This window comes from Nerophis ophidion, linkage group LG03, assembly GCF_033978795.1.
Source record: "Nerophis ophidion isolate RoL-2023_Sa linkage group LG03, RoL_Noph_v1.0, whole genome shotgun sequence".
Taxonomy (NCBI): Eukaryota; Metazoa; Chordata; class Actinopteri; order Syngnathiformes; family Syngnathidae; genus Nerophis; species Nerophis ophidion.
This window is the reverse complement of record NC_084613.1, coordinates 15,243,027-15,256,572: the sequence shown is the minus strand read 5'-3', so window position 1 is coordinate 15,256,572 and position 13,546 is coordinate 15,243,027. Positions and strand designations below refer to the sequence as shown.

General features: G+C 42.8%; 1 protein-coding gene across 10 annotated transcripts in view; it reads right to left on the bottom strand.

Annotated features, from left to right (window-relative positions):
• The window catches only part of cadps2 (Ca++-dependent secretion activator 2), a 322,908-nt gene that overhangs the window by 242,583 nt on the left and 66,779 nt on the right, over positions 1-13,546 (bottom strand). For all 10 annotated transcript variants that reach the window (XR_009806043.1, XM_061894374.1, XM_061894375.1 and 7 more), the window contains exon 3: positions 2,040-2,369. Coding sequence is in view for 9 of the 10 variants with exons in the window: in XM_061894374.1 (XP_061750358.1) it covers positions 2,040-2,369 (330 nt within the window). In the remaining variant the exon portion in view is untranslated. The remainder of the gene's footprint in view (positions 1-2,039; positions 2,370-13,546) is intronic.

Below are 13,546 nucleotides of genomic sequence, written 5' to 3'. Positions count from 1 at the left end.
GAATTAATTTGTAAATTATGGTGGAAAATAAGTATTTGGTCAATAACAAAAATTCAACTCAATACTTTATAATATAACCTTCGTTGGCAATAACAGAGGTGAAACGATTACTATAGGTCTTTACCAGGTTTGCACACACAGTAGCTGGTGTTTTGGCCCATTCCTGTGATGTTTTGGGGCTGTCGCCAAGCAGCACAGACTTTCAACTCCCTCCACAGATTTTCTATGGGGTTGAGGTCTGGAGACTGGCTAGGCCACTCCAGGACTTTCAAACGCTTCTTACGGAGCCACTCTTTCGTTGCCCGAGCGGTGTGTTTGGGATCATTGTCAGGCTGGAAGACTCAGCCACGTTTCATCTTCAAAGCTCTCACTGATGGAAGGAGGTTTTGGCTCAAAATCTCACGATACATGGCCCCATTCACTCTTTCCTTAACACAGATCAGTCGTCCTGTCCCCTTAGCAGAAAAACAGCCCCAAAGCATGATGTTTCCACCCTCATGCTTAACAGCAGGTGTGGTGTTCTTGGGATGCAACTCAGTATTCTTCTTCCTCCAAACACGACCAGTTGAGTTTATACCAATAAGTTCTATTTTGGTTTCATCTGACCACATGACATTCTCCCAATCCTCTGCTGTATCATCCATGTGCTCTCTGGCAAACTGCGGACGGGCCTGGGCATGCACTGGTTTAAGCAGGGGGACACATCTGCCACTGCAGGATTTGATTCGCTGTCGGCATAGTGCGTTACTGATGGTAACCTTTGTTACTTCAGTCCCAGCTCTCTGCAGGTCATTCACCAGGTCCCCCCCCGTGTGATTCTGGGATTTTTGCTCACCGTTCTCATGATCATTTTGACCCCACGGGATGAGATCTTGCGTGGAGCCCCAGATCGAGGGAGATTATCAGTGGTCTTGTATGTCTTCCATTTTCTGATAATTGCTCCCACAGTTGATTTTTTCACACCAAGCCGCTTGCCTATTGTAGATTCACTCTTCCCAGTCTGGTGCAGGTCTACAATTCTTTTCCTGGTGTCGTTCGACAGCTCGTTGGTCTTGGCCATAGTGGAGTGTGGAGTCTGACTGTTTGAAGCTGTGGACAGGTGTGTTTTATACAAATAACGAGTTCAAACAGGTGCCATTAATACAGGTAATGAGTGGAGGACAGAAAAGTTTCTTAAAGAAGAAGTTACAGGTCTGCGAGAGCCAGAGATCTTCCTTGTTTGAAGTGAACAAATACTTATTTTCCACCATAATTTACAAATAAATTCTTTAATATTCCTACAATGTGAATTCCTGGATTTTTTTTTCACACTCTGTCTCTCACAGTTGAAGTGTACCTATAATGGAAATTACAGACCTCTGTCATCATTCTAAGTGGGAGAACTTGCACAATCAGTGGCTGACTAAATACTTTTTTCCCCCACTGTATATCGTGGATACATGGATGATACAGCAGAGGATTGGGAGAATGTCATGTGGTCAGATGAAACCAAAATAGAACTTTTTGGTATAAACTCAACTCGTCGTGTTTGGAGGAAGAAGAATACTGATTTGCATCCCAAGAACACCACACCTACTGTGAAGCATGGGGGTGGAAACATCATGCTTTGGGGCAGTTTTTCTGCTAAGGGGACAGGACGATTGATCCGTGTTAAGGAAAGAATGAATGGGGCCATGTATCGTGAGATTTTGAGCCAAAACCTCTTTCCATCAGTGAGAGCTTTGAATGGTTGACCAAATACTTATTTTCCACCATAATTTACAAAGAAAATTCTTCAAAATTCCTACAATGTTAATTCCTGGATTTTTTTTCCACATTCTGTCTCTCACAGTTGAAGTGTACCTATGATGAAAATTACAGACCTCTGTCATCATTCAAAGTGGGAGAACTTGCACAATCGGTGGCTGACTAAATACTTTTTTTCCCCACTGTATATCGTGTATCACGATATGGCCTGAAAATATTGAGATACTAAAAAAAGGCCATATCGCAAAGCCCTAGTTACTTGTACTATTTCAGTGTCAAAGATGGCGGCTCACCTGGCATGCGTTGTAAAGCAGCTGGTGCTCAAACTTGCGGACGCCGAGGATCTGCTGGAACATCTCGTAGAGCTGCTCTTTGCTGAGGATAAGCTCCGACACGGCGCTCATGTGCGCCCGCTGGGGCTGGCGCCGCATGTCCTCGTCGCCCCTGTAGATGGCGTCGTACTTGCCGATCCACGAGGTCAGCACAGTCTCCTTGCTCAGGCCGTCGATCTCCGGCAGGCTGCGCACGCGGCGCTCGATTTTCTTCTTGAACACCTCACGGAAGTCGCCGGCCGAGCAGCCGCCCTGGACCATCTTGGAGACGCGCTCGCTCTTCAGGAAGCCCTGAGGACACGGAGACCGGAACCATGACACACTATGTATGAAGCGTCGGGCGAAGTTGTGGTCTGTTGTGAGAATTGCCTTTTTTGACCATCCTAGACCATGAGGCTGACCTGTGTGGAAGTGGAGACTGAAATAAAGGAGACATGTATGAAACAAGCTCAGCTTCCTCATGAACATGACATGGTGTCAGAGGTAAAGACTACACTCCTAAAGTCACCAAAGAATGGAAATTTGACACTTGGCAGCATCTTACGAGTACGCTAACTTTTCCTATGTTAGCATTCTGTGGTTTTATGCTAGTGTTTTAACAAATTGTATTTATGAAACCCTAAAAGCCATGGACTGGATTGTTCCTATACTAACATGTTAATGTTAGCATGCTAATTATACCAACATTTTAGCTCATTCTGTACGTTGGAACCTAAAAATAATTAAAAATAATTTTTATTTTTTTTTCTTTGTCATGAAAAAGGGACGTTTTTGTCATGAAAAAGGGAGGTATTTGTGGTTGGTGCACTAATTGTAAGTGTATATTGTGTTTTTTTGTGTTGATTTAATAAGATGGCGGCGCCCGGACGGGCTGCGCACTCGAGGAGCTCCTGCTAAAGATGGAACATTTGGCAGAAATACCGGACAATTCCACAAACTTTATGGCTGCCTCACATCGTGGTCACTCCGTGATCACGTACGACCGCCAGACACTTCTGGATGTGGACACATCGGGCCGTTTTGGACCGATAGACACTTGCGTGCTAGACTTGCTAACTAGCACGGGAATACATCGGCGGCTACATCCAGCGGCCTGTGAAGCAGGGGAGTCTAGTAGCAGCGGGGGCCGTCTACGGAGCAGACGCCAGCGGTGTGATCGGAAACGTGGATGCCGAGCGGGGCTAAAAACAAAGCAGAAGCCTAATCCCCACAGAACACCACTTTCCTCCATCCCGAAGACGGATTTAGATGGAAAATGCGAGACTACTGGTCTGGGTAAGGAGTCAGTTAAATTAGAACAAGTTTTTTCTGCTTTGAGTGTTTCAGAGTTGGACATGTGTTTTACTGAGGTGGCTAACTATGATGCGTGCAGTTTATCAAAGCAACAAACAAACAATCGGAAAATCCCCGTTACTGAGGTGGCTAACCATGATGCGTGCAGTTTATCAAAGCAACAATCAAACAATCGGAAAATTCCTGTCGTATCAATTCCTAGATATGGTCGTAACTATACTAAATGCACTGGGCATAATAAACACAACATTATTAATATTGCTACTACGGATAATTTGATCAAAAACTCCCTAAAACAGCCCACTACCTATAATATAGGTTTTTTAAACATAAGATCATTGTCTCCTAAAACGTTGTTAGTTAATGATATTATCAGAGACAACAATCTTAACGTCATCGGTCTCAGCGAAACCTGGCTTAAACCAAACGACTTTTTTGCGCTAAATGAGGCATGTCCTCCTAACTTTACACATGCGCATATTGCCCGTCCGCTCAAAAGGGGTGGGGGGGTCGCACTAATATACAACGAAAACTTTAACCTTAGTCCTAACATAAATAATAAATATAAATCGTTTGAGGTGCTTACTATGAGGTCTGTCACACCGCTGCCTCTACACCTGGCTGTTATCTACCGCCCCCCAGGGCCCTATTCGGACTTTATCAATGAATTCTCAGAGTTCGTTGCTGATCTAGTGACACACGCCGATAATATAATCATAATGGGGGACTTTAATATCCATATGAATACCCCATCGGACCCACCGTGCGTAGCGCTCCAGACTGTAATTGATAGCTGTGGTCTCACACAAATAATAAATGAACCCACGCATCGCAACAGTAATACGATAGACCTAGTGCTTGTCAGGGGCATCAACGTTTCCAAAGTTACGATACTCCCGTATACTAAAGTATTGTCTGATCATTACCTTATAAAATTCGAGGTTCAGACGCATGTTCGTCAAACTAATAATAATAATAACTGCTATAGCAGCCGCAACATTAATACGGCCACAACGACAACTCTTGCTGACCTACTGCCCTCGGTAATGGCACCATTCCCAAAGTATGTGGGCTCTATTGATAACCTCACTAACAACTTTAACGACGCCCTGCGCGAAACCATTGATAACATAGCACCGCTAAAGTTAAAAAAGGCTCCAAAAAAGCGCACCCCGTGGTTTACAGAAGAAACTAGAGCTCAGAAATTATTATGTAGAAAGCTGGAACGCAAATGGCGCACGACTAAACTTGAGGTGCACCATCAAGCATGGAGTGATTGTTTAATAACTTATAAACGCATGCTTACCTTAGCTAAAGCTAAATATTACTCAAATCTCATCCACCGTAATAAAAACGATCCTAAATTTTTGTTTAGTACGGTAGCATCGCTAACCCAACAAGGGACTCCTTCCAGTAGCTCAACCCACTCAGCTGATGACTTTATGCAATTCTTTAGTAAGAAAATTGAAGTCATTAGAAAGGAGATTAAAGACAATGCGTCCCAGCTACAACGGGGTTCTATTAACACTGACACGATTGTATATACGGCGGATACTGCCCTCCAAAATACTTTCTCTCGTTTTGAGGAAATAACATTAGAGGAATTGTTACAACGTGTAAATGGAATAAAACAGACAACATGTTTACTTGACCCTCTTCCTGGGAAACTGATCAAGGAGCTCTTTGTATTATTAGGTCCATCAGTGCTAAATATTATAAACTTATCACTCTCCTCGGGCACTGTTCCCCTAGCATTCAAAAAAGCGGTTATTCATCCTCTTCTTAAAAGACCTAACCTCGATCCTGACCTCATGGTAAACTACCGACCGGTGTCTCACCTTCCCTTTATTTCAAAAATCCTTGAAAAAATTGTTGCGGAGCAGTTAAATGAACACTTAGCGTCTAACAATCTATGTGAAACCTTTCAATCCGGTTTCAGGGCAAATCACTCCACGGAGACAGCCCTCGCAAAAATGACTAATGATCTATTGCTAACGATGGATTCTGATGCGTCATCTATGTTGCTGCTCCTCGATCTTAGCGCTGCTTTCGATACCGTCGATCATAATATTTTATTAGAACGTATCAAAACACGAATTGGTATGTCAGACTTAGCCCTGTCTTGGTTTAACTCTTATCTTACTGATAGGATGCAGTGTGTCTCCCATAACAATGTGACCTCGGACTACGTTAAGGTAACGTGTGGAGTTCCCCAGGGTTCGGTCCTTGGCCCTGCACTCTTCAGCATCTACATGCTGCCGCTAGGTGACATCATACGCAAATACGGTATTAGCTTTCACTGTTATGCTGATGACACCCAACTCTACATGCCCCTAAAGCTGACCAACACGCCGGATTGTAGTCAGCTGGAGGCGTGTCTTAATGAAATTAAACAATGGATGTCCGCTAACTTTTTGCAACTCAACGCCAAAAAAACGGAAATGCTGATTATCGGTCCTGCTAGACACCGAACTCTATTTAATAATACAACTCTAACATTTGACAACCAAACAATTAAACAAGGCGACACGGTAAAGAATCTGGGTGTTATCTTCGACCCAACTCTCTCCTTTGAGGCACACATTAAAAGCGTTACTAAAACGGCCTTCTTTCATCTCCGTAATATCGCTAAAATTCGCTCCATTCTGTCCACTAAAGACGCTGAGATCATTATCCATGCGTTTGTTACGTCTCGCCTCGACTACTGTAACGTATTATTTTCGGGTCTCCCCATGTCTAGCATTAAAAGATTACAGTTGGTACAAAATGCGGCTGCTAGACTTTTGACAAGAACAAGAAAGTTTGATCACATTACGCCTGTACTGGCTCACCTGCACTGGCTTCCTGTGCACTTAAGATGTGACTTTAAGGTTTTACTACTTACGTATAAAATACTACACGGTCTAGCTCCATCTTATCTTGCCGATTGTATTGTACCATATGTCCCGGCAAGAAATCTGCGTTCAAAGGACTCCGGCTTATTAGTGATTCCCAAAGCCCAAAAAAAGTCTGCGGGCTATAGAGCATTTTCCGTTCGGGCTCCAGTACTCTGGAATGCCCTCCCGGTAACAGTTCGCGATGCCACCTCAGTAGAAGCATTTAAGTCTCACCTTAAAACTCATTTGTATACTCTAGCCTTTAAATAGACTCCCTTTTTAGACCAGTTGATCTGCCGTTTCTTTTCTTTTTCTTCTATGTCCCACTCTCCCGTGTGGAGGGGGTCCGGTCCGATCCGGTGGCCATGTACTGCTCGCCTGTGTATCGGCTGGGGACATCTCTGCGCTGCTGGTCCGCCTCCGCTTGGGATGTTTTCCTGCTGGCTCCGCTGTGAACGGGACTCTCGTTGCTGTGTTGGATCCGCTTTGGACTGGACTCTCGCGACTGTGTTGTATCCATTGTGGATTGAACTTTCACAGTATCATGTTAGACCCGCTCGACATCCATTGCTTTCCTCCTCTCTAAGGTTCTCATAGTCATCATTGTCACCGACGTCCCACTGGGTCATTATTGTCACCAATGTCCCACTGGGTGTGAGTTTTCCTACCGAGGATGTCGTGGTGGTTTGTGCAGCCCTTTGAGACACTAGTGATTTAGGGCTATATAAGTAAACATTGATTGATTGATTGATAAAAAAACAAAAAATATATATAAATTTTTTTTTTAATAAAAATGAATAAAAAATTATTCTGCGGCCCAATACCAAGGGGACCACTGGCTTAAGCCGCTGAAATCCGAGTCTGAATCCGAGCTAATGTCACTATATCTTGCTGTGGTATCTGCCATTGTTTGTTTACATTGGCAGCACTGTATGGCGTCACAGGGAAATGGATAGTCGCATCGCAAATAGCGAAAATCAAGCACTTTAAAGCTTTTTTTAGGGATATTCCAGGACCGGTAAAATTTTGAAAAAAAACTTCAAAAAATACAACAAGCCACTGGGAACTGATTTTTATTGTTTTTAACCCTTTTGGAATTGTGATAATGTTCCCCCTTTAATATCACAATTTTCCCATCCAAAAACTTGCTGGTTGACGTAGAGGACCACTCTTTCAAAACAAATAAACACCGGCTGTGTTTCGGTGCTAAAGGCAGCTGCAATCCACCGCTTTCCACCAACAGCATACTTATTTGACGTCTCCATTTTAATTGAACAAATTGCAAAAGATTCAGCAACACATCCATCCATTTTCTACCACTTATTCCCTTTCGGTGTCGCGGGGGGCGCTGGCGCCTATCTCAGCTACAATCGGGCGGAAGGCGGGGTACACCCTGGACAAGTCGCCACCTCATCGCAGGGCCAACACAGATAGACAGACAACATTCACACTCACATTCACACACTAGGGCCAATTTAGTGTTGCCAATCAACCTATCCCCAGGTGCTTGTCTTTGGAAGTGGGAGGAAGCCGGAGTACCCGGAGGGAACCCACGCATTCACGGGGAGAACATGCAAACTCCACACAGAAAGATCCTCAGCCTGGAATTGAACCCAGGACTGCAGGACCTTCGTATTGTGAGGCAGACGCACTAACCCCTCTGCCACCGTGAAGCCCAGATTCAGCAACACATATGTCCAAAATACTGTGTAATTGCGCGATGAAAAGACTTTTAGCCGTAAGTGGTGCTGGTCTAATATGTTCCCTCCGACCAATAACGTCACAAACACGCGTCATCATTCCGCACCGTTTTCAACAAGAAACTCCGCGGAAAATTTAAAATTGTAATTTAGTAAACTAAACCGGCCGTATTGGCATGTGTTGCAATGTTAATATTTCATCATTGATGTATAAACTATCAGACTACGTGGTGGGTAGTAGTGGGTTTCAGTAGGCCTTTAGTGGTCAATTGTATAGAATATGTACTGTACTGTGCAATCTACTAATAAAGGTCTCAGTCAATCAATCAATCAATCAATCAATCAATCAATCAGTGCCCAGCAAATATCGTAGAGGTCATCTGATGTAAACACGGCGACTAAAAATAAATAGATCAAAGGAGAAAAGGAGTTTGATGGATTGGCATAACGTTCCTCTCCCGTGTCGTTAAGCGAGAGGCTGTGAGTCACACTGCGGCGTTCTCCTCCATGTTATCTGGCCGCGTTAATGTCAGCCATTATTACTAATGAATACATCGGCAGGGGGGCTCTTCCCTCCCCCGCTGCTCCATTTAATTGGGGTTTAAAAATGTCACTAAATTATTTACACGGCAGCAAGGCGAGAGCCTCTAAGGTAGAAAAGGAAAAAAGGCCGTCGACAGATGCTGCGCAACAAGTTTGTAACATCCCAGACATCCCAAATTGAATTGACGGACTTGCAGTTTTAAAAAAAAAATTATTTAACCTACGAGGATGGGCGATAGAGATGCGCGGATAGGCAACTATATCATCCGCATCCGCATCACCAAAGTCGTCATCCACCCGAACCAACATTTTATCAGGACCGTACCGGCCCGCCAACCGCCCGCTGAAATACATCAGAGGTTGTCCGCCTTTACCACTCACAGAGCTATTTGAACCTGTTTCACAGAGTAATGATGACAATTGGAGCCGCTAACGTTCCCGCGACTATCCAATAGCATTCTTCCTGATTACAAGTATATGGGCGTACTGTGAAGCCATTGCCTTAGACACCTTCAACTACATGTACGAACCGATTGTTGGTCCAGCAACATGTGTGCAGCTTCCGCAATCACACGTTCAAGATTGAAAGGCATACTGGGTGATACAGAGTACACTGATCGTTGTGATTTAAACAACTTTAACACTTACTAATATGCGCCACGCTGTGAAACTATACCCAACAAGATTGACAAACATATTTCGGGAGAACATCCTCACAGTAACACAACATAAACGCAACACAACAAATACCCATAATCCTTTGTATCCGTGAAAGTGTTAAACAACTTTAACACTTACTAATATGCGCCACGCTGTGAAGCCACACCCAACAAGATTGACAAACACATTTCGGGAGAACATCCTCACAGTAACAACATAAACGCAACACAACAAATACCCATAATCCTTTGTATCCGTGACACAACCTGAATATATTTTACACCCCCGCACCCCCAACCCCGCCCACCTTACCGACGCACGGGGGGTGTAAAATATATTCAGGATTTGTCACGGATACAAAGGATTACGGGTATTTGTTGTGTTGCGTTTATGTTGTGTTACTGTGAGGATGTTCTCCTGAAATGTGTTTGGCAATCTTGTTGGGTGTGGCTTCACAGCGTGGCGCATAGTACTAAGAGTGTTAAAATTGTTTATATCACAACCATTAGTGTACTCTTTGTCACCCAGTATGACTTGCAGCCGTGTGCGTGTTGCCGCGGAAGCCACACACAACATGATACTGGACTGACAAGCAGATCGTACATGTTGTAGTAGGCGACAAAGTCAACGGCCTCATAGCACGCCCTAATACTTAATATCTGGGTGACTGCTGGCAGTCATTTAGGAGAATAATGGCGTCTCTTATTGTCTTCTTCGCTTTATGACACAGGTCTTAAATGGCACTTTGAATGGCAAAGGATACCGATCACAGAACAATGCATATCAAATATTTCCGGATCTTTCAACCGCCACCCGCCCGAAGCTAATTAAAATCTATTTTTTCGTCATGTCAACTGCCCGACCCGCGGTTTGTACGCGGACGAGACCGCAAACCGCGCATCTCTAATGGGCGATATTGAAATTTGTATTGCGGCATCCTGCCATAACGATATATATCATGTTATATATGCATATACAATTGTTGTCAAAAGTTTACATAAGATACTTCACATAAGTTTTGGGTGATACTACAAATTTGGGTATCGATTTGATACCAAGTAGTTACAGGGGTAGTATCAGTCATATCAATGCTGATACTGATACTTTTGTTGGCATAGTGAACATAAGAAACAATGAGAAATGACTAAAGTTCTACATAAAACAGGAATGGGAAAATAATTCCACTTTCAAAGCTTCAACAATTAGTTTCCTCAGTTCCCAAACGTTTATTGAGTGTTGTTTAAAACATTGGTCCCCAACCTTTTTGTATCCGCAGACCGGTCAACGCTTAATAATTTGTCCCGCGGTCCGGGCGAGGGGGGGAGTTCGATCCTTTTTTTTTCTTTGTCATGAAAAAGGGACGTTTTTGTCATGAAAAAGGGAGGTTTTTGTGGTTGGTGCACTAATTGTAAGTGTATATTGTGTTTTTTATGTTGATTTAATAACAAATGAAAAAAATATTTTTATTTATTATTAATTTTTTTTAAATAAAAATTAATACAAAATTCTTCTGCGGCCCGGTACCAGTGGTTGGGGACCACTGGTTTAAAGAAAAGGTGATGTAACATAGTGGTGAACATGCCCTTTCCCAACTACTTTGGCACGTGTTGCAGCCATGAAATTCTAAGTTAATTATTATTTGCAAAAAAAAAAAAATAAAGTTTATGAGTTTGAACATCAAATATCTTGTCTTTGTAGTGCATTCAACTGAATATGGGTTGAAAATGATCTGCAAATCATTGTATTCCATTTATATTTACATCTAACACAATTTTCCAACTCATATGGAAACGGAGTTTGTAGGTAGAAATATGACGGAATAACAAAATAGCGTGATTGTATTTTATGATGATTTTTCGTTGTTTTGTTGGTTAAACCGGATATGAAGCGTAGCGCTATTATTGTGAAGCCACCAACCGGGCATATGTGATTGGAATGAGAAAAAAATTTAACATGTTTTGACAAAAATCTCCGATAAAAGTGACTTTTAGACATCTTCTCTAGTGTCTTCGTTTCTGCTGAGCTTGTATTCCATCCTACGAAAGCAGTTCGTGTAGCGATCTACATTTTGTACTCCAAAGATGGACATGAAGCTTCTCTTCACTACAATCAACCATGGTCGTCTCACGGGGTTTGAAAGTGAAATTGTCTCGTTTCGTCTGGAGAACTGCTTGCCGTGGCTTTGGATCTGAGATTTCCATCGGGTCCCCCTTTTTTTGTGGAGTTTTCGAGCTTGCGACTCAACGGTAACTGGACGCCGTTATACATTTGCTGAAACTACGGAATGGGGCGAGGGTCAAAAACGTCAATGGCACGTTAAAAAAGTATCATTGTCTAAGAAACTTTTCGTTAATCCGTCTTTGGAGGTTCCTCCCCTTTGGGTTCCTCGGACATGAGAGCCTGAATCAGGTTCACAATATAGTTTTATTTTGCAATAAATTGTCTTGCTTTTCAGCAATTGTTTTGTGTCAGTCTGTCTCTCTCTCGCTCTTGTTCCAACTCCTCTCTGCTGCCTTTTAACTGAGCGACAGGTGATTAGATAATCAGGCCCAGGTGGGCCATCAACGCACCTGCCGCTGATCTCGAAGCCGGTCCTGGCACACCCCGATTCGCTGCAGGCCCGCAGGCCACGCTCCCCTCCACTGCGTTATTATTTCGATAACTTTGAAAGCCTTAATTTAGATATACCGTATATGTATATTACATACCTAAATCTATGTGGAACAAAAATTAAATGTACCTTTGTGAATCCTGGGCAGATATTATAAATGTATAATTCTTTCTCTTCCTTTTCATTTATGATTTATTTGAATGTTTTTGTAATGACGTTTTGCACTTAGGAATGTTTAAATGTGACCAAAAACATTGTAAACTAAATAAAGCTTAAATGATGGCCACAGTTTGACGCTGGACCAAATTATTTGTACTTGCATTGTTTTCTATGGAGAAAATAAAAAATGTTCATAGGTAATTATCTTTGTGAATTAAACGTTCGTCACTTCAGCGCTCCAACAAAAGCTTCATGTGGCGAGTACGTCACCATGACGATGAGTCAGCGGCGGCAATTACGACTTCTTGTGTGATGTGAACACGCTGACGCGCACATCAAGGGCCAACAAAAAGCCTGACAATCTGGCGAAACGTTTGACTGACTGGACAAAACCAAACCTGCTGTTTTTAACCTTTACTTCCTCCATAAATTATGAACGTCAAGATGAACAAAGATCTTTGTCAAGAAACTTTCACAATAATCAGTCAGATCATTTTGATGATGATGGCGTCCATTAGTGCTGACAGCACTGGGGAGCTGTGGTTCACCAACAACATTGACCAAGAGACATCAACAACATGAGTCAATGTGGACACGCTATGTGTAATAATTAGGGCTGTCAAACCATTACCATATTAATTGCAGTTTGTTACAGTTAACTCAAAATTAATTGCCATTCATCACAAATAAATATAGTTTTTCATCAATAATAAGTGTGTCATGGACACATCATTTCCAAGTTTTTCAAACAATTAGGTTGCTTGAATTATTTATTTATAAATCATTCTGCCTTTTTAAACAGTTGTGTTGGTGTCTTGTCAGATTTTGTGCCCTAGTGGTTAGAGTGTCCGCACTGAGATCGGTAGGTCGGGGGTTGAAACCTCGGCCGAGTCATACCAAAGACTATAAAAATGTGACCCATTATCTCCCTGCTTGACACTCAGCATCAAGGGTTGGAATTGGGGGTTAAATCACCAAAAATGATTCCCGGGCGCGGCCAATGCAGCTGCTCACTGCTCCCCTCACCTACCAGAGGGTGATCAAGGGTGATTGGTCAAATGCACAGAATAATTTCGCCACACCGAGTGTGTGTGTGACAATCATGGGTACTTTAACTTTAATCATATCGGAATACAAAATGTGTATGGCTGCTGTAGGAGCACCTGCATTCAGAGGAGGAGCTACATCATGTTTAGATACCGGCTTCACGCACTAATAACACAAACTGTGGATTGCTGTGATTCTCGGAGATGTTTGTTAATGTAATCTGCATATTTGCCAACCCTCCTGATTTTCCCGGGAAACTCCCGAATTTCAGTGCCCCTCCCAAAAATCTCCCGGGGCAACCATTCTCCCGATTTCCACCCGGACAACAATATTGGGGGCGTGCCTTTAAGGCAATGCCTTTAGCGTCCTCTCTCACCTGAAAAGGAGACTATCATATATGTCTCTGCTATCCATAGGTTTATATATATATATATATATATATATATATATATATATATATATATATATATATATAACCCAAAAAGTAGGCAGGCACGGAGTTATTTCTCAGCGTGTGTTTATTCCAGCCGGCACGTTAATACACTGACGCACAACATCCGGATTCCCATCATGCATTGC